The sequence below is a fragment of the Euprymna scolopes genome, chromosome 10, assembly GCF_053919585.1.
Source record: "Euprymna scolopes isolate OS-2025 chromosome 10, ASM5391958v1, whole genome shotgun sequence".
NCBI lineage: Eukaryota > Metazoa > Mollusca > Cephalopoda > Sepiida > Sepiolidae > Euprymna > Euprymna scolopes.
The window spans coordinates 96,426,365-96,451,662 of NC_136491.1; the positions used below are offsets into that span (position 1 = coordinate 96,426,365).

At 30.4% G+C, this 25,298-nt stretch overlaps 1 protein-coding gene across 28 annotated transcripts in view; it reads right to left on the reverse strand.

The window, feature by feature from the left end:
- LOC145286154 (uncharacterized) overlaps positions 1–25,298 on the reverse strand; it is an 811,438-nt gene that overhangs the window by 215,307 nt on the left and 570,833 nt on the right. For all 28 annotated transcript variants that reach the window (XM_080134928.1, XM_080134927.1, XM_080134924.1 and 25 more), the window contains one exon: positions 1,309–1,419. In XM_080134928.1, coding sequence (XP_079991054.1) covers positions 1,309–1,419 — 111 coding nt within the window. The remainder of the gene's footprint in view (positions 1–1,308; positions 1,420–25,298) is intronic.

The following is a 25,298-nucleotide window of genomic DNA, read 5'->3' on the forward strand; positions in this document are numbered from 1 at the left end:
GCTGTCGATAAAATTATTTAGCGTAAATCCCTTGCATAGCTACTATACATTTTACATACGGATAAAATAGAACCACAACCCAACTACCCCTATACCTCCCCATGAATCTTAAAAACATAAACTACTTACATTATTTAAAACTATGATAGAAACCCTATACTCCTTTTTACACTAGACTTTATATAGTACGCTCCTCCTTTATCTTAGAATTTAATATAGTTCCCTCTAACAACATCAAAAGTTTTATTTATTTATTTCGTTCCTGATGATCCCCTCGCTAGACGTCACATCCCCATTATGTTACCTAGCACCTTCTCTACTCTTCTGATGAGAAGCATTAGGCCTCGAAATACCTTGGTATAAAGATTCCGCTTTATCCCCCAAATAATTGTATGTATATCCTTATTAAATAAATGACTCATTCTATATTTTCTAATATATAGTATCTGTGAATTCATTTTCCACTCTTATTGTTTCTTATATATATATATATATATATATATATATATATATATATATATGTGTGTGTGTGTGTGTGTGTGTGTAAACCTGTAAGTTTTTCGCTTTTTAAAACTATGTAAAAAAAACTTTTAGTCCCCAATTCTTTGTAGGAAAACTTTGTTTTTTGCTTGTAAGTTAATTAATCTCTTGCAATCCAAGTCAAAATATTATTGTCGAGTTTATCAGTTGTTTTACATGCAATTACCATGAAAAACTGTTTCAGGTGCTTTTAAAACAAAATAGTATTTTATCTCGTGGGGCCCCAGCAGTGTTGATCAAACACTACCTCCCTAAAAAATATATAATATATGCAATAGTTCTATGGATATTAACAGTAATTAATCAAAGTGATTCTCAACTCTTGCTAGTTTCTTTTGATGCCGTGGTTGTAAAAGTCTAGAGCACTCTTTGTCACTCACATCTCTGAAATCAACGAACCTATCTCCTAACTGTACTGATATCAACTGCATCAGCTTCGTAAATGATCAACAGGCGTCGGTGAATGTTGATCGGTTCACGTTTTTTCTGCATGGGGGAATTCAATAATGCATCTCTGTTTCTGACGTACATCCAAGGTAGGGGTAGCTTTCTTAGAGTCTCACGTCGTCAATATCTGAAGCAAAGAGAGGAAACTTTCAAGTCATGAATGCATCAGTTCAGTCATCATATCAATGCAATTTGCAAACCCCTCTGATCCATTCGGGTGGAATAAAAATAGGAGGCATTACTTTTGAGGGAACATAAACAAAATAACTTTTTTTTTTTTAAAATTCATAGATTGATTAAAAATATAGTTTACACACTTACCTTGGTGCTGTTTGTAAGAAAATTTGTTGCGCCCTGATTTTCGTAGACCCATGTTTTTAAATAATTTACCTAATGCAGTTGTTTTCTTTTTGCCTTCAACAACCTCTTTTTCTGAAAAAATAAAAAAAAAAAGTAAATACGTTTTTAAGTGCTTAATAGATAAAAAAATGGAATTAATAATAAAAAAAAAAGGGAATTTTATTTATTTTCCTCAGATAGACAGAGAGAAAATCCAGAAGGCTACTTTGGATTAGGACAAAAACGAAATGCGTGTATGTATGTACAAGTAAACGTTGAAAACTACCAAACAAAACCCCACAAAGGTGGTATATTCTTGACAAGCATTACCTGGAATGAATAGTATTAAAAATTTAGAAAAGATTATACATTCTTTGACTCTAAATTTCATCAGAATGAAGGGGGGTCGTTTTCCAGCCACAAACTAAAGGGAGGTAACTTTGATTTTTTCAATGAGTTCCTTCCCTTATGTCTGAAGGAATCTATATAAGGGGGGGAGGGAGTTGTATATGTGTATGCATAGCCAAAGAGAAGAATGGACTTTTGATTCGGAACAAAGTGTAGTATCTGTTCTGATATTACACTAAGTCTATTCAGTCCTTGGTCAGTGAAGGAGAAATCCTTCTAGACTTGGGCAATTTTTATTTTTCTTCCAATCCAGAGTGCCCCTTTTTTGAAGAGCTGGATTTTCCTTCCATATTAAAAACTGATCTTGAAAGAATGTCTAACTTTGCCCTCGTGGGAGGCAAGCAAATTAGGAACACACGCTTACAAAAATTGATTCTCAACTCCGGAGGTGGGGAGTTGAATGAAATAAACCAATCCTCCAGTCAGTTTAAAAGAAAAAAAAAAGAAGAAATCTGACATCGATTTCTGCAAAAATTCTTGCCTTTATTTCAGATTCCTCGTCTCTGCATTAAGTAATTTTTTATGTATTGGATTTGATAATTCCAACCGATTAAACTCCATATATCATGACCATGATATCAAATGTAACATAAATATTTAGTAGTAGTAGTAGTAGTAGTAGTAGTAGTAGTAGTAGTAGTAGCAAAAAATACAACAATAAAAAAAAAACAAGATTAAAAGGGAATATTTTTAGGTCAGACAAAACGAAAACAAAAACAACAGAAAAGAAAAAATCTAAAACGAAAAATGTTTGCATAAAAAAAGCCCCTTAAATCCAATCCAACTATGAAGTATGCTTGGGGCCTTGGAAATAGCAAGGATTCTCCTCACCCAATCTTTCCTATCTGCAGCAAATTTCACTACAGGCACTGTTCATTGTCATCTGGGGACAGACTCCCTAACTTTTTTAATCATTGGAAAATTTATTATATCATCACTCAACAATGCACACCATTTCATCATTATTTTTTTTTTCCCAAACACCTTTTTTTTGTATCGTTCTATGTTCTTTGAATAATTGCTGTTCAGAGACCCTCCCCAATCGCTTTCATAATGAGCGGCTTGCTACCATTGTTGCTATTAACGGAAATAGTTGTTAATGAGGTAAAAAGACAAATTCCTTCTCTGGAGAGAAGGAACAAAGTTAGGACTATTCACCTCAATTATGGCGGCCAAATAAATTCAAAGGGGAAATTATTTATTAGACATTCTTTCATTTTAAATTTCTTTGATTTTCAAAAAAAAAAAAAAAAAAAAAAAAAGGATGACGAAAATTTTATATCTGTACGATACTCATATTATATAATTTGTATAATTGAAAAGAACACAGGACATAACTTAATTGCTTGAATATTGTCCGAAAGGAGCTTAAAAATAATAACTTTTCTTTTCTTTTTATCTTCCCTTGCTCTCTTTATATGTATTGCAAGAACTAGGACGGCAAAAATTAATTCCCAAAACTGAACAGTTTTGCACCACTTTTATATCCTACAAATATTAAAGATTAACATATACACCTAGTAAATCTTACGTTTAGAATCCTTGTTCAAATTTTGATCAAAATCAATTACATGATTTTGATTTTAAAAATTGTCTGAAATTTAAGGCATTTGCAGATTTTTTTTTCGCTTTATTGCTTTACAATGAAATTTAATGCAAATCTGAAATATTCGAATTTTCAAATGGAGGTTGTACCCATATTATACCCCCTAAAACCATTTAAAACATAGCAAAGAAATTAAAATTTGGGTAATATCTATTTGTATCTAATACTTATTGGTTAAAATTTTGCAAAATTGGATCTGAATATTTATGAAAGTCTTTCACTCTCTCTTTAAATAAACCTAAAATTTTAAAAGGAAAAAAAAGAAAGAAATTTTTGGAATGTTTGTTATTGTTAAAATTTTAAAAGGAAAACAAAAAAGAAATTTTTGGAATGTTTGTTATTGTTAAAATTTTAAAAGGAAAAAAAAGAAAGAAATTTTTGGAATGTTTGTTATTGTTAAAATTTTAAAAGGAAAACAAAAAAGAAATTTTTGGAATGTTTGTTATTGTTAAAATTTTAAAAGGAAAAAAAAAAAAAAAGAAATTTTTGGAATGTTTGTTATTGTTAAAATTTTAAAAGGAAAAAAAAAAAAGAAATTTTTGGAATGTTTGTTATTGTTAAAATTTTAAAAGGAAAACAAAAAAGAAATTTTTGGAATGTTTGTTATTGTTAAAATTTTAAAAGAAAAAAAAAAAAAAAGAAATTTTTGGAATGTTTGTTATTGTTAAAATTTTAAAAGGAAAAAAAAAAAAAAAAGAAATTTTTGGAATGTTTGTTATTGTTAAAATTTTAAAAGGAAAAAAAAAAGAAATTTTTGGAATGTTTGTTATTGTTAAAATTTTAAAAGGAAAAAAAAGAAGAAATTTTTGGAATGTTTGTTATTGTTAAAATTTTAAAAGGAAAAAAAAAAAAAGAAATTTTTGGAATGTTTGTTATTGTTAAAATTTTAAAAGGAAAAAAAAAAAAGAAATTTTTGGAATGTTTGTTATTGTTAAAATTTTAAAAGGAAAAAAAAAAAAAAGAAATTTTTGGAATGTTTGTTATTGTTAAAATTTTAAAAGGAAAAAAAAAAAGAAATTTTTGGAATGTTTGTTATTGTTAAAATTTTAAAAGGAAAAAAAAAAAAAGAAATTTTTGGAATGTTTGTTATTGTTAAAATTTTAAAAGGAAAAAAAAAAAAAGAAATTTTTGGAATGTTTGTTATTGTTAAAATTTTAAAAGGAAAAAAAAAAAAAGAAATTTTTGGAATGTTTGTTATTGTTAAAATTTTAAAAGGAAAAAAAAAAAAGAAATTTTTGGAATGTTTGTTATTGTTAAAATTTTAAAAGGAAAAAAAAAAAAAGAAATTTTTGGAATGTTTGTTATTGTTAAAATTTTAAAAGGAAAAAAAAAAAGAAATTTTTGGAATGTTTGTTATTGTTAAAATTTTAAAAGGAAAAAAAAAAAAAAGAAATTTTTGGAATGTTTGTTATTGTTAAAATTTTAAAAGGAAAAAAAAAAAAAAGAAATTTTTGGAATGTTTGTTATTGTTAAAATTTTAAAAGGAAAAAAAAAAAGAAATTTTTGGAATGTTTGTTATTGTTAAAATTTTAAAAGGAAAAAAAAAAAAAGAAATTTTTGGAATGTTTGTTATTGTTAAAATTTTAAAAGGAAAAAAAAAAAAAGAAATTTTTGGAATGTTTGTTATTGTTAAAATTTTAAAAGGAAAAAAAAAAAAAGAAATTTTTGGAATGTTTGTTATTGTTAAAATTTTAAAAGGAAAAAAAAAAAGAAATTTTTGGAATGTTTGTTATTGTTAAAATTTTAAAAGGAAAAAAAAAAAAAGAAATTTTTGGAATGTTTGTTATTGTTAAAATTTTAAAAGGAAAAAAAAAAAAAGAAATTTTTGGAATGTTTGTTATTGTTAAAATTTTAAAAGGAAAAAAAAAAAAAGAAATTTTTGGAATGTTTGTTATTGTTAAAATTTTAAAAGGAAAAAAAAAAAAAGAAATTTTTGGAATGTTTGTTATTGTTAAAATTTTAAAAGGAAAAAAAAAAAAAGAAATTTTTGGAATGTTTGTTATTGTTAAAATTTTAAAAGGAAAAAAAAAAAGAAATTTTTGGAATGTTTGTTATTGTTAAAATTTTAAAAGGAAAAAAAAAAAAAAGAAATTTTTGGAATGTTTGTTATTGTTAAAATTTTAAAAGGAAAAAAAAAAAAAAGAAATTTTTGGAATGTTTGTTATTGTTAAAATTTTAAAAGGAAAAAAAAAAAGGAATTTTTGGAATGTTTGTTATTGTTAAAATTTTAAAAAGAAAAAAAAAAAGAAATTTTTGGAATGTTTGTTATTGTTAAAATTTCACAAAAAAAAAAAAAAAAGTGACGGGTTTGTCATTGCACCTATCGCCAATATTGTCGAAAAATGCGACTTCTCCTTGTAGAAAAGTGCCCAGTTGAGGGTGAAGGAATTAATGTTTTTGCCCAATTTTTCGATATTTGTCAACCAAAGGGTCGAGCTGCAAAATGATACCGATCTCGTGAAAATCCATCATCTCTGTCGAAAGTTTTAGGCAGATATACATACATACATACATACATTTAAACAGATAGGTGAGATTTTTTATTATAGACTAGCGAGGGGTACCCGGCGTTGCCCGGATGTTTTTCGAGGTATGTGAAAAAAACCCGAAGCGTTGACGACGCGCAGTTGGAAAATAGTAAAGTGTTTTAAAAAAAACAGGTGCGCATTTTTGATTGACGTGACGGCGATAGGTATTCAGCAGTTACGATTTTGTGCGGGACAGTTTTGAATAAATCGGTTTGTTTGTTTTTAAAAACCCGCTCCCTGTTTATTAGGAGGAGCGAAATGAAAGCTACAGTCTGATATGACGAAGTCAACAAACGTTACTTAGCTCTCTTGAGACAACTGGCTTGCGGCCTGTGATTAGAGTTGAGTTTCGCTTTTTTTTATACCGAAAACCGAATGTAACACGTGCCGATGCGGGAAATGTGGAATAATTAACGTTTGAAAGTCAATAAAATTAAATAGACAGGCGAGCTCCGTGGGTAACTCTGAGATATTACAATTTATAGATGATATAAAAAGTTTTAAGAAGTTGTGAAGCGAGCAAGCGCTTCTTTGAAAGAAGCCTTTCGTGGACATCAAGGAAAAGCGAACATACATACAGACATACATTTTCGCTTTTATATATATAGATGGTGTTTGGTTTGATTGTTTGGCAGAAAAAAAGTTTTGTTTTTGAACTTGCAAAACATGATTGTGTGTTTGCAAAGAGAAACAAAACAACAACAACAACAACAAAAAAAAACATAACATCAATCTTTGATGCATTTTTGGTAAAGAAGCCAGTATCATCAGGCAGCTAGATCTGGTACAACCAGATGCCCTAACAGCTATTACCACTCCAGACCAAAGTGGACCTGGGAGCAATGAAAGGGCAACACTACATCCGCCCCCCCCCCAAATCCTACTTCACCACTGAATGCTTCTTAAGATTATACCCAGGTCTTGAATGTTTGTCCAAAGCAACTTTAAACCTGGATATGGTAGGCATTATCATGACCTTCTTTGGCACTTTGTTAGAAGCTTCTCGGTTTTTTTTTCTTCCTGTTTTTTTTTTTTTTCTTTTTTGCTAATTTCCTGTAAAACTTATCTAAGCATGCATATGCCTAAGGAATTGTGTCTCAATTGGAAGACTGGGTCAGGCAAAAATCAATTGGTTGAATAACAAGGAGAGCCAGCCAGCCAGCCAGCCTGATGTTCACCAGAGCAGACAAGCCAGAAACAACAGACTCGAAGGATCAATATTTGGATAAAAACTCGGAACCATTCAATGGCAGGATTGGCAGGGATATTGTGCAGATTAATGGACAAGAGCAATAGTTGTCAGAATGTCCTCAAATGATAGCATTGCTTTGTGGAAACTAATGTCAACATAAAACAATTTCTTTCTTTTGATACAACTTTGTATCATTATTTTTTTTATTTTTATAGCTCAGCATGAAAGCGTCTATCCAGTACTATAGAGAGAGAGAGAGAGAGAGAGAGAGAGAAAAGAATGGTCAAAGTCGGCCTGTATAGACATTAACCTTTTTCCTTTTTACTTCATTTTTAATTAATCGTTCGAAACAAGACAGATTTTTAAATTTACTTTTATATTTATTAAGTAAATTTGAGAAAATTATTTTTTTAATTTTCGAAGGTATATAACTTTAAACTTTATTCTATTATAATTATACGAACTATAATAAGTACGATATCAACATTATCCATCATTAAAAACCAGTTATTATAGAAAAAGACATATACAAATAATAATAAAATAATAGCTCTGTTTTATTTGAAAGTTCTTACATTGAGCTGATTTCGTACCGGCCGTATCTTGAGTATATAATGCTATAAATTTGATGTAACTGCCTTAATCTTTGAGGTTGGGGTAATATTTTTCCATTTATTTTACTTTCTAATCATATATATATATATATATATATATATATATATATATATATATATATATATATATATATATTAGTGATGGGACGATTCCAATATTTTCCCAATTCCGATACAATTCCTACTAAATTACCGATTCTGATTCTTTATAAATTTCTAAATATTTAACTATAACATTGTTATGTTTCCCATGCAAAAACACATGATAAATGTGTATATATTTTCTCAAACGTAAAAACATACTTGCGGGGGTGATCTATAGATTTTACTAGTAGTTTAAAGTTAATAAATATTTATCATTTTATTATTACTACCAGTAGTGCAAGATTTTGTTTTAAACAAAACCAAATAAAGATGGCTAAAGGAATCGTTTTTGGCATCTGAAAATAGACACAATTTTTTCTGATTCCAATACCTTAAAAGTTAAGATTTTTCTGATTCCAAATTTCGACCAATCGTTACAACACTAGTATATATATATATATATATATATATATATATATATTTATTCCTGAGTTTTTATTAAAACAAAATATAGATTTTGAGGTATATATTAAAACATAGCCCAAATTATTCCAAATAACAAGCTCAGTTAAGCTGTTTTCAGTTTCAGAGTATATATACTGATTATGCATGTGAGACAAAGATTCTATCTTTGGGCTCTTTGTCTTTACGATAGATATATAGCATTTCAAATACTCTATCATATTAATGAGTTAAATAACAGTAAACTCCTGATTGTAAGAGAAGAGTATTCAACGGAGGACCTTCTTCCGTTGGATCAAATGTTTTCTTTTTTCAAGCGAGTGTTCCATGTTTCCAACTTACTATTCATGCACTCTTCTTAAATACCTTACTTTCATTTTGTTTTTTGAAATCTATGTTGATTTTGACGGATATCTGTTCGTCTCTGAAGAGCTGCCTGATAGAATAAGGACAATATTTTCTATTATAATGGTGAAACACGTGCAAGACAATAGAGGGAAATATAGGTATTCGTCTAATTCAGAAATAAAAATATTAATAAATATATATATATTGGGTTTTCAGATATGTATGGCTAGGTTTCCTTCCTTTTATCTATTTGCCTTTCTGGTACCCAGAGCACATAAGCTTTTATGCATTTTTATTTTCATAGCATTTTTATGCTAGTTAACATGTCGCAGAATAAATCTTGTAATCTTGTTAAATTTACTTATATATATTATTAATAGTTTTTTATTTATTTTTATTTTTTTTATATATTAGTATAAATAGTTACCGTAGTATTGGACATTTTCTTATTGGAGAAGTGGTATTATCCACTGGCGAGCCATGTATTTAGCAGCTGTCCTGTTTTTAAATCCCCGAAACAGCTACATGGTAAGCAGCTGAGGAGTGCCGTTTTCTCTTTACAAAATTTTAGGTAAGGTTTTCTTTTTTCACCCTTATATAGTTAAATTCTCTTATATAATTAAGGCCTTTTGAGAAATCGACTTATGCCAGTGCTATGTCTATTTCTATTTAACAATTTTAGTTAAGAGTTTTTTTTTTGTTTTTTTTTATTTCTATCCTTATATAATTGCATTCTCTTTTGCAATTATAAACTTTTAGAAGTCGGGTTGTGTAGATACTAAGTCTTCAATAGGTTACTTTTTCCCCCCGGGAATTTAAACTACATTCTTTTTTTTTTATGTAAAAAAAAAATTTGTTTTTTTTTTACATTTTCCTTACTCAAAGTTTCTTTAGACTATATAACTCAGAGGTAGAAGTGGTAAAAAATTCAATACGTTAGTAGAGCTGAATATGCTTTTTTTTTTTTTCAACCTCAAGTATTAACTCAGTCCATTACAATTGTTTTGGCAGACAGAAGATTGTCTGACGAGGCAGACAATCTTCTGTCTGCCGAAACAATAAATCAATACTTGAGGTTGAAAAAATAAAAAAAATAAATAAATAAATAAAAAAAAAATTATGATTGTGGACTGATTCTGTCCTGTGGTTATTGAAATGTAACTTACATAAACTCAGAGGAAGATTAAATCTGAACAGTACAAGTAGATGTGTGTATAATGTGAGACTTCATTGCTTTGGTCACATTGTAAGAATGAATGAAAGCATCTGGGTTAGTTAATGCAGAACGGTTAGGGTAAAAGGTCAGTTGGCAAGGGAAGGTCAAGGAAAGCGAGAGAAAATGATAAGGATGAATAAAGACCTGTCCAGGGATAAGGTTGCTTGGAAATCGATTTTACAAAGCTCTCCTACATATGGCAGTATGTAAATCAGATGTTAAACCGAATATAATATTCACACTGATATCGACAGACCAACAGACAAAGCTTTTTTAAGGAGATGTAAGGATACATTTTAAAAAAATATATAACAATGAACGCAAGACAATATTATTACTTGTCCTCCACATATCTCTTCGTAATTCCTCCATACAATAATAATATTGATACTTGTCCTCCAGCTGTCTCTTCTTAATTCCCCCAAAACAATAATAATATTGATACTTGTCCTCCAGGTATCTATTGTAAATTCGATCAAAACAGATATAAAGTTAACTTCTATGCTTTTGAGATGCCAACATGCAACTAGGAAGAAAGTTGGTCTATTTTTTTTTTTTTTTGTTATTTTTTTATTATTATTTTTTTTACTATGATCCTATATCTGCGCAGGGCATCTTCAATTAAAAAAAGACTCTGGACGATATCCCACCTCTAGAGGAATTTGAGAAAATGCCATCTGTTCAAATACAAAATGTACGAAGGCGAACAGAGCATCTGTTTATATCCTATGAGTGCTTTTACCATTTTCCGCATCACTATGTGTGCAATCACTAAGGCGAATCAGACCTTTGATCTGTTCGGTTGATAATGGCTAGACCTACCTAGTTAGAAAAAAACAAAAGTCTCAGATAAAAAAACAAAAAAAAATAAAAAAATAAAAAATAAAAAAATAAATAAAAAAAACGAACGTCTTCGTATCAACCTTCGGAAAGTTGTGCAAGTTGATAAAAAAAAAAATGTAAAGCTCAATACAAAAGAGAGTTCGTTGAATAACAGAAAACATTCAACGTGTGTATGTATGAAAAAAAAATTAGATCATGAGAGCTTCTGCTCTTTAGTACAAAGCATAATCACGTTGATAAACCCCATCTAATCAGATCACCGAAGTTAAGCAACGTTGAGCCTGGTCAGTACCAGGTGGGTGACTATTTGAAAATATCATTTGTCGTCTCTCTCGATGGAGATATACATGCAACTAGGATATGCTTGTGAATTTGATATCCCCTTGAGACTTCCTTCTTTAGAAGAAGCTGGTTCAACCCAATCAGGGTGCATGTCACTGGCTTACTTACTGGTCTTCTTTTTTTTTTTAATCTCCACCAAGAAGGTTATGTTTTGGATAAATTTGGTTTGTTGGTTTGTCACTGTGTTTATTTGTGTGCAGCCTAGTGTCCACATCGCTTGATCAATCATCACCAAACTTGGTCCATATAATCGGCAAAATGTTGCATCTTATGTGCCCTTGGTTTTCTCGTTAAAATGTCTAGAATTTTGACAGAATTTCAACTTCCAACCTTTTTCAAATTTCATAAATGGATCTGATTCCCTTGATAACCACCATTTTTTCTTACTCATCCTTACATTGCCAGATGGAAGCATGCAGTCTCTTGACTGACTTATGTTCTTGCTAACTACATTTTAGTTTGGTTGTTCTGTTTTACGCCATATCAACCCTTTTCAGGTTATTTAATGCAGAATCCAGTAATTTTTGAAAAAATTTTATGCTCCAATTTTTTTTTTTTTTTATATCTTCAAATATTTATTCATGGTGTTTGGTTTGGTTGTTTTGTAGAAAAAAATTGTTGTTTTTGTTTTTGGCTTAGCAGAACATGATTGAGTTTTGCAATGAGAAAGAAAAAAAAAGACAATAACATCAATGTTTGGTGCATTTTAGGTCAGGAAGACAGTATCTTTGGGCAGTACCAGATAACTAGGTTTCGATTATGCAAATGAGTATGATAGGTGATATGAGAAAACTAATTCACATGACAACTGTTCTATCAGCCAATCAAAAATGACCATTTCTGGAGTTATACGTACAAGTGAGTGCGTGTAGCAAATTGTACTGTTTATAAGCCATGTCAAATGTGTTAATACCTTTGCTTAGAAAAATTAAATTTGCATTTTTGATTATGCTTTCCTTTTTTATTATTATCAGTTATTATTAAGATTAAGCCTCCCTTTCTTTGTTCATAAAAATAAATTTTAATATGTGATAATTGAAGCGAGCAGGATGCACATACTCCCCTTTCACATTTTTAATAACAAGAAGTATCATGTCGTTTATGAATTATCATAACATATGAAGGGCGTCATAAACGTAATGCCTCCTATTTTTTTTTATATTTTTGCTCGAATAGCTCAGAGGAGATTGCAGATTGGATTGTTATGATAAATGAACTTATGCATTCATAACCTGAAAGTTTCATCACTCTGTTGCAGATATTGACAGTGTGAGAAACTAAGAAAGCAGCTCGTTATGGACACACATCAAAAGCCAAAATGTATCATTGAATTCTTTCATGCAGAAAAAAATTCAAACGATCAACATTCACTGGCGCCTGTCGGAGGTTTATAAAGTCAATGCAGTTGATGTTAGCACAGTTAGGAAATGTGTTTGTCAGAGTAGCAGAGACATGAGTGATAAAACGTGCTCTGGATGCTGATGCTGGCAAAAGTGCATTAAGAATGCTGAGGACTAAAAATAAATTCTGGAGCACAAACGGTTACTCGTTTTAATGAAACCACTCCCATCTTTGTAGCTCTTGCAATTTTTTTTTTTATTTTTTGGCTAAAAAAATAGGATACATTACTTTTGGAATGACTCTCGTAATGTCCAATTTTTATTTTCATATTTTAATATTTTAGTTAAATTTAAATTGGAACCAGACAGTAAATTAACTCGGTGGTCTCACAGAATAGCAAACAAAGCAAACAGAACTGACAAAAATAAATATACAACAAATAAATGTTACCAAAGGCAAGCTAAGTTATTCTTTTGCCTACCTGGATAATTTTTGTTGTGTTTTGATTTATTTTAAAATGTCTTTTTACTTAAAAATAAAGGTAGTGTAAAACCTCTCAAGTTATAGTAAAAAAAACAAAATGGTGGTCTCATTCGAGCCATAGTGCAGCCTCGATAATTGCTCAAAAACTGGAAAGCATAATACTAATAGGACATTACATTTTTTTCACAATTGGTGACATTTATTGGATAGGTTTCTATCAGTATTTTGTTGGGTATTCTGGAAAAATCACTAAACTTTCTGGGTGTACTTTTTAAAGATCCACTTACTGCTACAGTCGATTAAGGGTATAAATGCATACATTAGTGTACAAGCTATCAACGCTGAACCAACGGATCACAGATCATCTAGCATCTTGGATGGTCTTTGCACATCCAAAAAGAAAAAAAAAATACTTATAAACACACATATATGGAGAGAACTTGAATGCCTACTAGACACTATCATACAAAGGTCTCTCTGTAGAGTCGTTTGTCAGGACAAACCTAGCATAAAGATACTTTTCCATACAAATAAACTGTGTAAATATTCAGTGTAGTATCTGTTCTTCAGATGCTGCACTTCAATTTCTTGTTCTCTGTCAGTGAAGGAGAAGTCCTTCACGAATGAGACAATTTTTAATTTTTGTTCCTTTTCTCCACATTAAAAAAACGACCCTGGTGTCTAACTCTGTCCCGTGGGGAAGCCTTGTTAATAGGAACTGTGTAAATATTCAGAATTACATAGAATTTACATCACAAATAAGATTTCCTTGGCATGGCTAACCCCTATTGGCTTTTACAAGGAATGGTGCAACTTTTCCAAGTGGTGTTACCTCAAGTAACAGCACAATGCTGGATACTCCATTAGACTAGATGAATTCTTGTTTTGTAATCCGGTAAAATAAAGAGACCATAAGAAAGATATACTATAACATATTTAAAAAGTCAATTGAGGAAAGGGAAAACATGTTTTAAATTTCTTTACTGACTCAAGTGTTTGAGATATAAAGGAGAACTTCAAACTTTGATTGAATATTCGAATATCTATGTATCTCATATAGAGATCAAGTGTTAGACCCAGGAAAATGGGGCGCTTCATTTCTGAGAACTTCGACTGAAGTAAAATGAAACAAAAAGAAAATATAATACACTATATATATATATATATATATATATATATATATATATATATATATATATATAAATAAATATAAAAAGTGAAAATGTATGTCTGTGTACATTTTTCTACCAAATAACTCTGTCAATTTTCAGTCTACAAACTCAAAATTTGGCATAAGGAGTATTGAGATTTGAGAAAATCTTTTAATTGATTTTCGGCCTGAAATTTTGCTGTTAAAAGGTCAAAATTCAACGACCTTTGAGAACTCTACCAAACTCCTCCACTAATTTTGGGTCTAAACACCTGAAATTTTAGATATAGATTACTTGGACATGGATCTAACTTTATAATTCTATTTGAGCCCAAAACAATAAATGTTAAGGGGTCAAAATTGAGGTCAAAGTTTTAAAAAAAATTGACGTCTGTGGTCTCTACCAACTTTTCTCTATGGTAGTTAAGGAAGACTATTATATAGAAAGGCATTACCGTACATTTTGGCAGCACATCATTATTAAAGCACATCTGATTGAACACGACAGTTCTTCTTTTTTTCCGATTTTGTTGGATATCTTTTTTATTTCAGCTGGCATGTTGTATATTATGGTGCCCCAAAATTGTTGTTCAGCCATATTCTTCTCAAGCACTTTCTATTGGTATATCCGATCGTCGTCAGGAGCGTTTGTTGTTGCTGTCGTTTTTTATTTTTTCTTGGTGTATTCATAGTTAGTTCTATATATAAATTATATATATATATATATATATATATATATATATATATATATAGTGTAATGTAATAATTCTCTAAGTTTCAAATATCAAGTTTTTTCAGTAATTAATTGATTTTCAGAAAGGTATCTATTACAATACAATACTGTTTTATAGTTTACAATATATATATATATATAAAATTTTTCATAATAAAAACTTCGTTTATGAGAAAGATTTTTTAATCCATCACGATTACTATTTACAAACTGAGTACGTTTCAAGTAAATGATTAACACACACACGCATATATATATATATATATAAATAAATAAATTATATTATGATTAGATCACTCTGACTGACGTTAATCATGACACCTTGCACTGATGATTCCCGAAAGGATGAAACACTAGTGTGTGTGTAGGTTTGATTAAAATCCAAGATGGCGTAATGGTAAAATATAAAAGTAACTGCAGCTTCTCTTCCAAATTTTCGGATTCTCACCATGTTGTATCACATTTTAATTCCTTTTGGTGGATTGATTGTTGCTATTTCTTCTGATGAGTTAAGGGCATAATAGATTCACTAGTTGATATAATTATTAAGTGATTGATTTTGTGCTACGAAACAGACACTGTCAAGAACTGTAAGGATCAATTGATGTAAAGGAATAAGGTATAAAAATTGTCAACATCATGTATTTTGCAATATAAATTTTTGTCATTTATTTTATATATATATATATATATATATATATATATATATATATATGTATATATTATCAGTATTTACTTCAAAATGCTCAGCGTGTGAGTAGAGCTAAGTAGCTAGTGAACACTACTTAAATATAAAAAGCAATCACAAAACATACATCGACGCATTTAGCCTGATAATTTCCCTCAAGAATGAAGCATGAACGTTTCTGTGTCAATTACTTGCCATACATATTTTTTCATACGACTATATATAAGTTAAATTAAAAACATGAATAAAAGTTACATAGAAATGTATCAAATCAATAAGGATAAAAATGAGAGAAAAATGGAAAAGAAATTCTTTAGGCCATGGCATTTCAAAGCTAAGAAAGAGGTTCTTTTCCATTTTCCTCTCATTTTCGTCCTTATTGACCTAATCTAATTTATAAAACTCGGTATGTCTGTCTGTCTGTCTGAATGTCTCCATATTTTCAAACTCTATCTCTACCGAAACTAAAATCTGCAGAGTGGCACTAGACTCAAATGATTGGACTTTTTTATGGACTGTTCTTTCAAGAGTTTTTAGCTGTTTTAAATAGTTTTTAAGTTTTTTTATTAGTCCATATGCATGTCACGTTGGTACAGTGGTAACGTCACCAGCTTCGTTTTGCTTTCGGGTTCGTTTCTAACTGTTGGCACCCAAATATTTTTTTTTTCTACTTTTGAAATCACGACTCTATAATGATATATACGAAATCTGGAAAAATTAAAATGTCATATTTAAGCGTATTTTATGACCGTACATAGCCGGGCGCCCCCTCCTAACTAGTGATTTAGTAAAGTTTGATGCAATGTTTATTCTTCATCATTTTTATTCCTGAATTGTCCCTCTTAATTGGGTAGAGCTTCTATTATTTTGATAGGTTTGCTTAATTAAAGATAGTATTCCTTTTTAGCTGATATATATATATATATAAGTGAACGTGTCTGTGTGTGTGTACATTTCCCTACGCAATAACTCTGTCAATTTTTAGTCTACAGACTCGAAATTTGATATACAGGGTATTGAGATTTGGGAAAATCGATGTGATCGGTTTTTGGCCAGAAATTTGGCGATTAAGGCGTCAAAGTTCAACGATATGACCTCGACCAAACTCCTCCGACAATTTTGAGTCTACGCACTTGAAATTTTAGGTATAGGTTCCTTGGACATGGACCTAACTTAATAACTTGATTCCAGCCCAAAACAATAAATTTTAAGGGGTCATAATAGGAGTCAAAGTTAAAAAAAAATTGACCTCTGCGGTCTCTTCCAAATTACTCAGACAATTTCTGGTCTAAACATTTGAAATTTTACATAAAGGGTATTCAGAGATAGGGCAAGCTTTTCCATCAGTTTGGGTGGAAAATTTTTAGTTACCAATATATAAATGTATGTATGTTTGCATGTCTGCCTTAAATTTTCAATAGAGGCGACGGATTTTACCAAGATCAGTATCGTTTTAAAGTTTGACCTTTCATACGACAAATATCGAAAAATTGGCTAAAAACATTAATATCTTCCCCTTCAACTAGGCACTTTTCTACAGGGGGGAGGACACTTTTTTGCCGATATTTTTTAAAGTTATCCTCTCCTTTAGATTGTCTAGCCTTAATTTGAAAAAATGTCGCTTCTGGTTTGGCGGTGGTCGTAAAAGCATAAACGTTAGGTTTTACCCCGTTCTTTTCCTCCTTTGCAGTACGGGTTCGAGCCTGTCTTCCTACTACCACTTTTTTTTTTTTTTGCTCAACATACACATCCAAACACTCGGGCAACGCCGGGCTGAAATGCTAGTGTGTGTGTATATATATATATATATATATATATATATATATATACTAGCAAAAATATGCCACTAGATGGAGGATTATAATTTGGTGATGATCGAACATATGCTACAGCAATCCCTCAAAGGGAAGATAATGACTCAGAGAATGAGATCTCCCCCACACCAAATAAATTTATAAGAATTAAGTAAAATAGAAAAAAGGGGAGATAATGCAGTTATAAAACATTAAATGGGTTTGATCCAACCCAGAATCAGACATATACAAAAAAAGAATGATTTCTTTTTTTTTTTATTCTACTCAATAATTTTCCATAATTTTAAATGTAGATATCTAATTTTGTCTGCAAATATATTGAATAGTTTTTCTCTTATTTAATTTTGAACTTCATATATCACTTGTGCATTACTGGAAACAAGCGCCAAGGTGGATTCTAGTTGAGCAGAAAATAAATTTAATTGTGATGCAAAGAAATTACGACAGACAACAAGACTAATTAAACCTTGGTTTAAAGCAGATGAAGTCAGCTCAATTTCTTGAAGAAAAAAAAAATTTAATCTAATTTTAACGCTACTCTTGATTCTCAGTTTTCAAGTGAACTTAAATGACTTGACTAATCAAGAGACTGGAGAGTTTGCTTTATTCAACAGAACACAGCACAATAGAGATAATTGCTGAAATCTAATTTCATTTACTTACTATGCCCTTGTTGTCAAGGGAGATAACTGAGAAACTCTTAATAGGCGCTAGGAAAATAACTCCAATGGTAATATGTAGAAGATGTTCTGTAATTACATTTGGGGATTACGTGCATTTTAAAAAATATATAAAGATATTTAGATACATATCTGCATTTTTTTTTCATAAAATCCAACTAAGTAGATTAGCTTTGAATGACTAACATCTTTAAAATAAGCAAAAATGATTTAAAACAAAATTAAAACATAAAACAATCACAGAAAGAGTCTGAAAAAAAAAAAATGCTTTTTATTAAAAAGCATTTTTTTTTTTCAGACTCCATTGCCAATTGAATTCAAATCAAAGATAGGTAGATAATTCATTGAAATGTCTAGACTAGTGTTTACAACCAGGATTGTGTAGAATAGAACTCTGCGGTTCCTTAAGAGCTTGCCAAGGGTTCCTTTAAGATGGAGGTCTCCAAAGTTTTCGAATGGGTGGGTCGGTGGGTGGGAGACACATTGCTGATGTTTTGGTAGCTATGGGATCAAAAAAAAAAAAAAAAATAAGAGAATAATAAAAAACAATGACGTGGACGTATTTTATATTTTTTGGGTTTGCTTTTAAGTGGAACTGGTTCTCCAAGACCTCATTCTTTTAATCATTTTCTGAACAAAAAAGAAAAACCATCACATTATTTTCATATATTTCCATTTTTTTAATTTTTTCTGAACATTTTAAAATTTTCCATAAGAGCTTTTCCGGCTGAATTAGAGACTCTGTTGGGCCAGATATGGCCTGCGGGTCGTAGTTTGGAAACCCCTGCTTCAAGACATACCTAATAAATAGGCAGAGATTATTATGCCGTTGCATGTTTTAGTTGTTTTGGGGTTTTTTTTTGGGTTTTTTTACAACCTAATTTTCTCATACATGTACAGAATTGTAAATTAGAAAAAAAATATAATCATGTGTTTGAACTAGTTGTTAGAAAAATATGTTCAATTTTTTTCTCCAAAATTTTCAATAAACTTGAAAAAGACAATTTTTTTAAAAACCTGAACCAGTTAAAAAAAAAAAAGAAAAGAAAAATATTGCTTGCATTATTAAGTAGAAATTAAAAAAAACAAAAAAACATGAGATAGTAAAATACTTAGATGTCCCTATTACAAATGCATAAAAATGTATTAAATCGTCAAACCAATAAGGATGTAAATGAGAGGAAACTGGAAAAGAACTTCTTTAGGCCATGGCATTTCAAAGCTAAGAAAAAGGTTCTTTTCCATTTTCTCATACATGTGCGGAATTGTAAATTGGATTCAATATGGAATTCTGAACAGAAAACCTTGTTTAATCGATAGAGAGTAGCTTGTATTTGTTTTCTCAACCCTAACCAGGCAGATGTAATTGCATTATTAACATCGCCCATACCGAGGATAGAACCTTCAATCTCCAGAAAACTGCCATTTACAACTGATTATTACTAAGTACTCTTATCTCTTGTACAACTGATCCTTACGAATAATTCTAGTATGCATTTTAGGTGCCGTAGACATATTATATATATATATATATATATATATATATATATATATATATATATATATATATATATATATATATACACAGGATGGCCGAAAAGTCACTAAAGGGTTTTGAACTTAAATAGATTCTTTATCTTTGATGATATCTTTCTGTAATTTTAACACAGGCTGACGAAATCATAGGGAATTTTAAAAAAAGCATATGCAAAATTGAAGCAATCTTTATTTATGAAAAATAATGTCTTTTAAATGTTGCCCATTTTCAGCTTCGCATAGTTGTGCACTTTCCAAAACATTATTCATGACAGATTGCAGAATCTCTGGATTGCGATTTAACTCCCTTATTTCGTTTTTCGAGCTGGCAGAACTCGAAACGTCAAACCCCAAACCCTGCAAGAATTGAAGGAAAACATCAGGAACAAAATAAGGGAGTTAAATTGCAATTAAGAGATTCTACAATCTGTCATGAATAATGTTTTGGGAAGAGTACAAATATGCGAAACTGAAAACGGGCAAAATTTAAAAGACATTATTTTATTGTTTGAATTGTGCATTTGATTTTTTTTTTTTAAATTTCCCAATGTCAGATTGTGTTAAAATTACAAAAAAATTTAATCAAAAATAAAGAATCTATTTAAGTTCACAACCCTTCAGTAACTTTTAGGACTTTTTGGACATATTGGTGTTTGGAGGATTAATTGGAATCAGAAAAATTGAAACTTTCTGGAGTATCGAAATCGGAAAAATTTGTGCCTATTTTCCGATGCCAAAAATGATTCCTATGATTATCTTTTGTTTTTATTTTATTTTGTTTAAAATAAAATCTTCCACTATATATATATATATATATATATATATATATATATATATATATAAAAGCACATCTGATTGAACACGACAGAGTTCTTTTTTTACGATTTTGTTGGATAACTTTTCAATTCACCGAGCGACCGTTTTTATTTCGGCTGGTATGTTGTATATTATGGCGCCCAGTAGTTGTTGTTCGACCATATTTTTTTCAAGCACTTTCAATCGGTGCATCCGATCGTCGTCAGGAGCGATTGTTGTTGTTGCCATTTTCTTTATTGAGGCTTGGTCTATTTATAGTTATTTTTATTTTTTTTATTGATTAAAGGTGGGTGCAGGATTTTATATTTTACTTATTTAGTTATTTATTTATTGTTAGTTATTGAATACAGTTAGTATATTTGTCCTGATATTAAATGAGATCCTGTCAATAAGGGGCTGTATTTTTTTAAAATTAGTATGGCTTCTAATAATTTCAGTCTTTGTGTGCAGTTGTTAAGGTATTACATCAGGAGAATGTTGTTGTGGTGTGGCTTATGTATGCATTGTATGAGTTTTACTAGGTGACCGAATTTTTTTCTGGAAAAATATCTGTAGGAAGAAATGTAGGTAAATCTTTTATTACACAGTTTTCCTTAAAAGGGAAATGAATTCTGTATTGTTCATTAAAAAAGTGTTTTTTCCATACGTCTGATGAGGGGCCGTTCTTGTGAATATTTTCAAACAATATAAGGTTTGAATTTGTCCGAATGGTCGCGAAACATTTGTAACGAACAATGAAAATACACTAATTGTTGCTTTCAATCAAACCTTTGTCTTGATTTTGTGAAAATAATATATGAATGCTCGATTACAAAAACTGGTAATTTTGAAGCTTACAAATTAAGTCACTTTATACGGACTTTAAATTTATTGATATATGAACAATTACCGAATTCTCAATTATATAAACATAATAAAATTCGGAATATTATATATATATATATATATATATATATATATGGCTTCTGTCGCAGGGTTCGAATCTATTGAGTAGTGTTAATCGTGACATCCTGCACTGATGATTCCCGAAAGGATGAAACACTAGTGTCTGTAGGTATTTAATAATTATTATAGCAAATAATTATGTCAGCCCCTTTAAGAAACTCGTTTCTTATCGTTGAGCACTTCCAGTTGAATTAAAAATCGGTCAATTTAGCTCTTATGTGGAGATCATCATATAATGATTCGATCACTGACTGACATGAAAAAAATTTAATAAAACAAATGTTTAAAATTCAACTCGCGGTTAACGGTAGCCGAATGGATATGGTACTTGCTACTGACGCCAGAGATAGCTTCTGTCGCCGTGTTCGTATCTATCGACTGATGTTAATCATGACACTCTGCACTGAAGATTCCCGAAAGGATGAAACACTAGTCTCTGTAGGTATTTCATAATTATTATAGTAATATATATATATATATATATATATATATATATATATATATATATATATATATATATATTTTGTGAAGGCACATAATTTACTCATGGCGATATAAAGACTAAATTTGTTTAATATGATATGTGTGTGTGTGTGTGTATGTGTGTGTGTGTGTGTGTGTTTGTGTGTATGTATGTGTGTTCTGGGGTGGAGAGGGCTCCCATAAGCCGTGGTAAAGGCAACCTTTCTAGGAGAAGCAAATCTCTGATTCAAAAAACCATAAAGCGGAAGACCAGTACCCGCATTAAGCGGGTCTGCAGTTTAACTTGTTGCTGGCTATCTTGCTCTTGCTTGTTGCTGGATCTCAACATTTTGAACCGAGAGAGAGAGAGACTTAGCTGTCGCACAAAGCTAAGACTCTGTAACATCATCTGTGTATAGATACTCCCTCAGGCATTTGTCTATAAAAATGGTCCTGTGGCGATAGAAGTCATTTTTGGGCTCATGGACTTTAAGTGTCTGAGGGAGTGGCACTCGTCTGACAAGACGTTGTAATCATCATATATACATACACCAACAAATTCTTGCTTTCCTATCATATGTCCAGAAATAAGAAAACAGTTGTGAAAACTCAGAAGAGACGCTGTGTTTTCTTAATGAACCTGTTAGGAAGAGTGTAATGAAACACAGCCATATTGCTTTAGATGGCGATAAGAACGAGTGTGTTGTATTAATGAAAGAGAACAAACAAAAAAAAGCAGCAACCACGCATAAAAATAAATAAATAAATAAATAAAAAAGATGCTGCCTCAAATATAAAAGGAAAACATTATTCGCTCATATTATTCCTTTTGTTCACTTGCCAGCAAAAAAAGAAAAAAAAAAAAAAATTCTGAGATGTTTTAGAATGGTGAAGGATAAAAATGATCTTCAATGGCACTCAGCCAATAACTGCATAATAATCGTTTGGGTTTTTTTTTTTTTTTTTTTTTCATTAATCTACAATGTAAAATTAAAGAAATAAATAAAATTTATTTCTATTTCTTCTCTTCCCAGTTTAAAAAAAAATCTTAAAAAATGAACTAGGATAAAAAAGGGGGGGGGGCGGAGGGATATCCACCTACACAAGCTACGAGATAAGATGGCGGTTTTAACTAATTTTTTTTAAAACTTGGACTTGAGATTTTTTCTTTTTAAATATTAAAAAAAAAAAAAAAAAGAAAGAAAAAAAAAATGGTTGAAATACAAAGAGGGGAGGATAGATTTAAAACCAGAGAAATCTTTTCGAAAAGTCTTATTTCAAAAGATTCTAAAGACAGTCAAAAATTCTGAGAGAAAAAAAAAGTCTGTTGGCAAATAGAAGCAGGTTCTTCTTTTGGAAGAGTTTCTGATTCTCCCATCAAGTCTTTCATATTGGTACAGCTGTTTTGTACTGGAAACATGATAGATTCTCTTTTTGCTGTAAAAATCATACAAATCATCTCAGAGAGAGAGAGAGAGAGAGAGAGTGTGTGTGTGTGTGTGCAATGGAAGGAAAACAAAGAGAAAAATAAATGGATGAGAGTTTTTTTTTTTTTTTTTAAATGAGGATGAAGGTTGAAAGGAGATGAGTAGGAGAGAAAGGTAAAGAAGGAAAAAGGAGAGATAATAGAAAAGAAATGTCGATTAAAAGGACGGAAAGAGGTTAAAAAAAATAAAAAAAAAATAAACGAACATGTGGAATAGAAGATAGAGTGGGGGGGGGGGAGAAAGATTGAGAAAAAAATATGAAGATGAGGGAGATAAGAGGGAAGAAAATTTCGGACAATATAAAAGAAATATCAATTAAGATGAGGATGATAAGAAAGATAGAAAAAAGAAATGGAAAGGAATAAAACATAAGTATGAGAGAGGAGGGGGGGTAAAGTTGTGTTTTGTTTGATTGTTGTTTTTTTATTGTTTTTTTTTTTTTTTTTTTTTTTTTTTTTAAGAGCATATCAATCCTTTTTAGGTTATATATGCTGAATCCAGTATGTCCAAAGAGTTTTTATGCTTCAAGTTCTTTATATCTTCAAATATTTATTCAAATAAATATACATAAATAAAACGATAGAAAAACAAAATTAAACGAGGCAACACGAAATACATTTGTTAGGAGTTAAGATGAATTTTAAAAATTAGTACTTAACGTTCGTTTTAGGCACAATGGTTCGGCGTCGGTTTTGCTTGACCGGATGAGAATTTGGCCATGTCTTTGTGAAGGTGGAAGAGAAATTCTATTTCCGTATATTTTGTGTGTGTGCACCTATCTATTTATAGATGGAATAGTCATGGTGTTTGGTTTAGTTTGGTGGTCTTTTATTTTTGGCTTTGCAGAACATGATTGAGTTTTGCAAAGAGTAGCGGAGAGGAACAATAACATCAATGTTTAATAAACTTTTGATTAGAAAGTCGGTATTTTCAAACAGCCTTATCTGGTAGTACCAGGAATAAAGATTAAGAAAAGAGGAGAAAGGAGAATTGAAATGGAAAAGGGAGAAATAATGGAACTAGAAGGAGAGAGAGAGAGAGAGAGAGAGAGAGAGAGAGAATGAATAAGAGAGGAGAGAGAGAGAATGAATAAGAAATGAGAGAGAAGTGGGAGGGAGGAACAAAAGGAAAAAAGAATGAGGATAAGAGTGAAGAAAATGGAGACAATAGAAAATAAATATTAAGAAGATCGGGTGGGGTTAAGATAGCTAGAAAAAGGAAATAACAAGGCTTGAATGAAAAAAAAAAAAGCTGAAAAGGAAGGAAACAAATATGAAACAAGAAAAGAAATATTTAAAAAGACTGAAAGAGAAAACCTCAGCAAAAATTGAACAAAAGAAAAAGTGGAGTGGGGGAAATAAAGGGAAAACGAAAGAAAGAAAGAAATATATTCAAAAAAGAAGGGAAAGAGGTTATAATAAAAAGGAAGACAAAGAGAAAAATAAATGGATGAGAAACGTTTGTGAAAAGTTGAGGATGAAAGATGAAAGGAGATGGATCAGAAGACAGGATGAAGAAAAAAGAAGATAGAAAAAAAATATCAATGAAGACGATGGAGAGAGGGTTTAAAAAGATAGAAAATTTTTTAAAAGAATGAATTATATATATATATATGAGAAAAAGAAAAATTGGGAAAAGTTGAGAAAAACATTTAAAAAATAATTTTGATAAAGGAAGGAGAATTGAAAACGAAATTCAAGAGACAAATAGAATCAGACTTAATGTGTTTCAATCATTTAAAATAGAAACATGTCTGTTTCTGTTAGTTTCATGAGGCATAATCAGAAAATGAAATCACGCAAAGACATAAGACATGGAGGTATATAAAGAAATAAGAAAATAAAGAATGGAGGTATATAAAAAAAAATAAGAAAATAAAGAACTGCACGCCTGTGGAACTCTGTTTCGTCTGCCTGCTTCCCACCTGACTACAACTTGGATGTCTTCAAGTCCAACGTTAACAAACTCCTAATGAACCGCCCCCTTAAGTAAACACTTCATCAAATCTCCACACTAACGTACTGTACTTGCAATAACCCTTATCCATGAGTGGCTTCCGGGCCTTGATAAGTGGTGACCACCGTGTAAAAAAAAAAGGTATATAAAGAAATAAGAAAATAAAGAATGGAGGTATATAAAGAAATAAGAAAATAAAGAATGGAGGTATATAAAAAAATAAGAAAATAAAGAATGG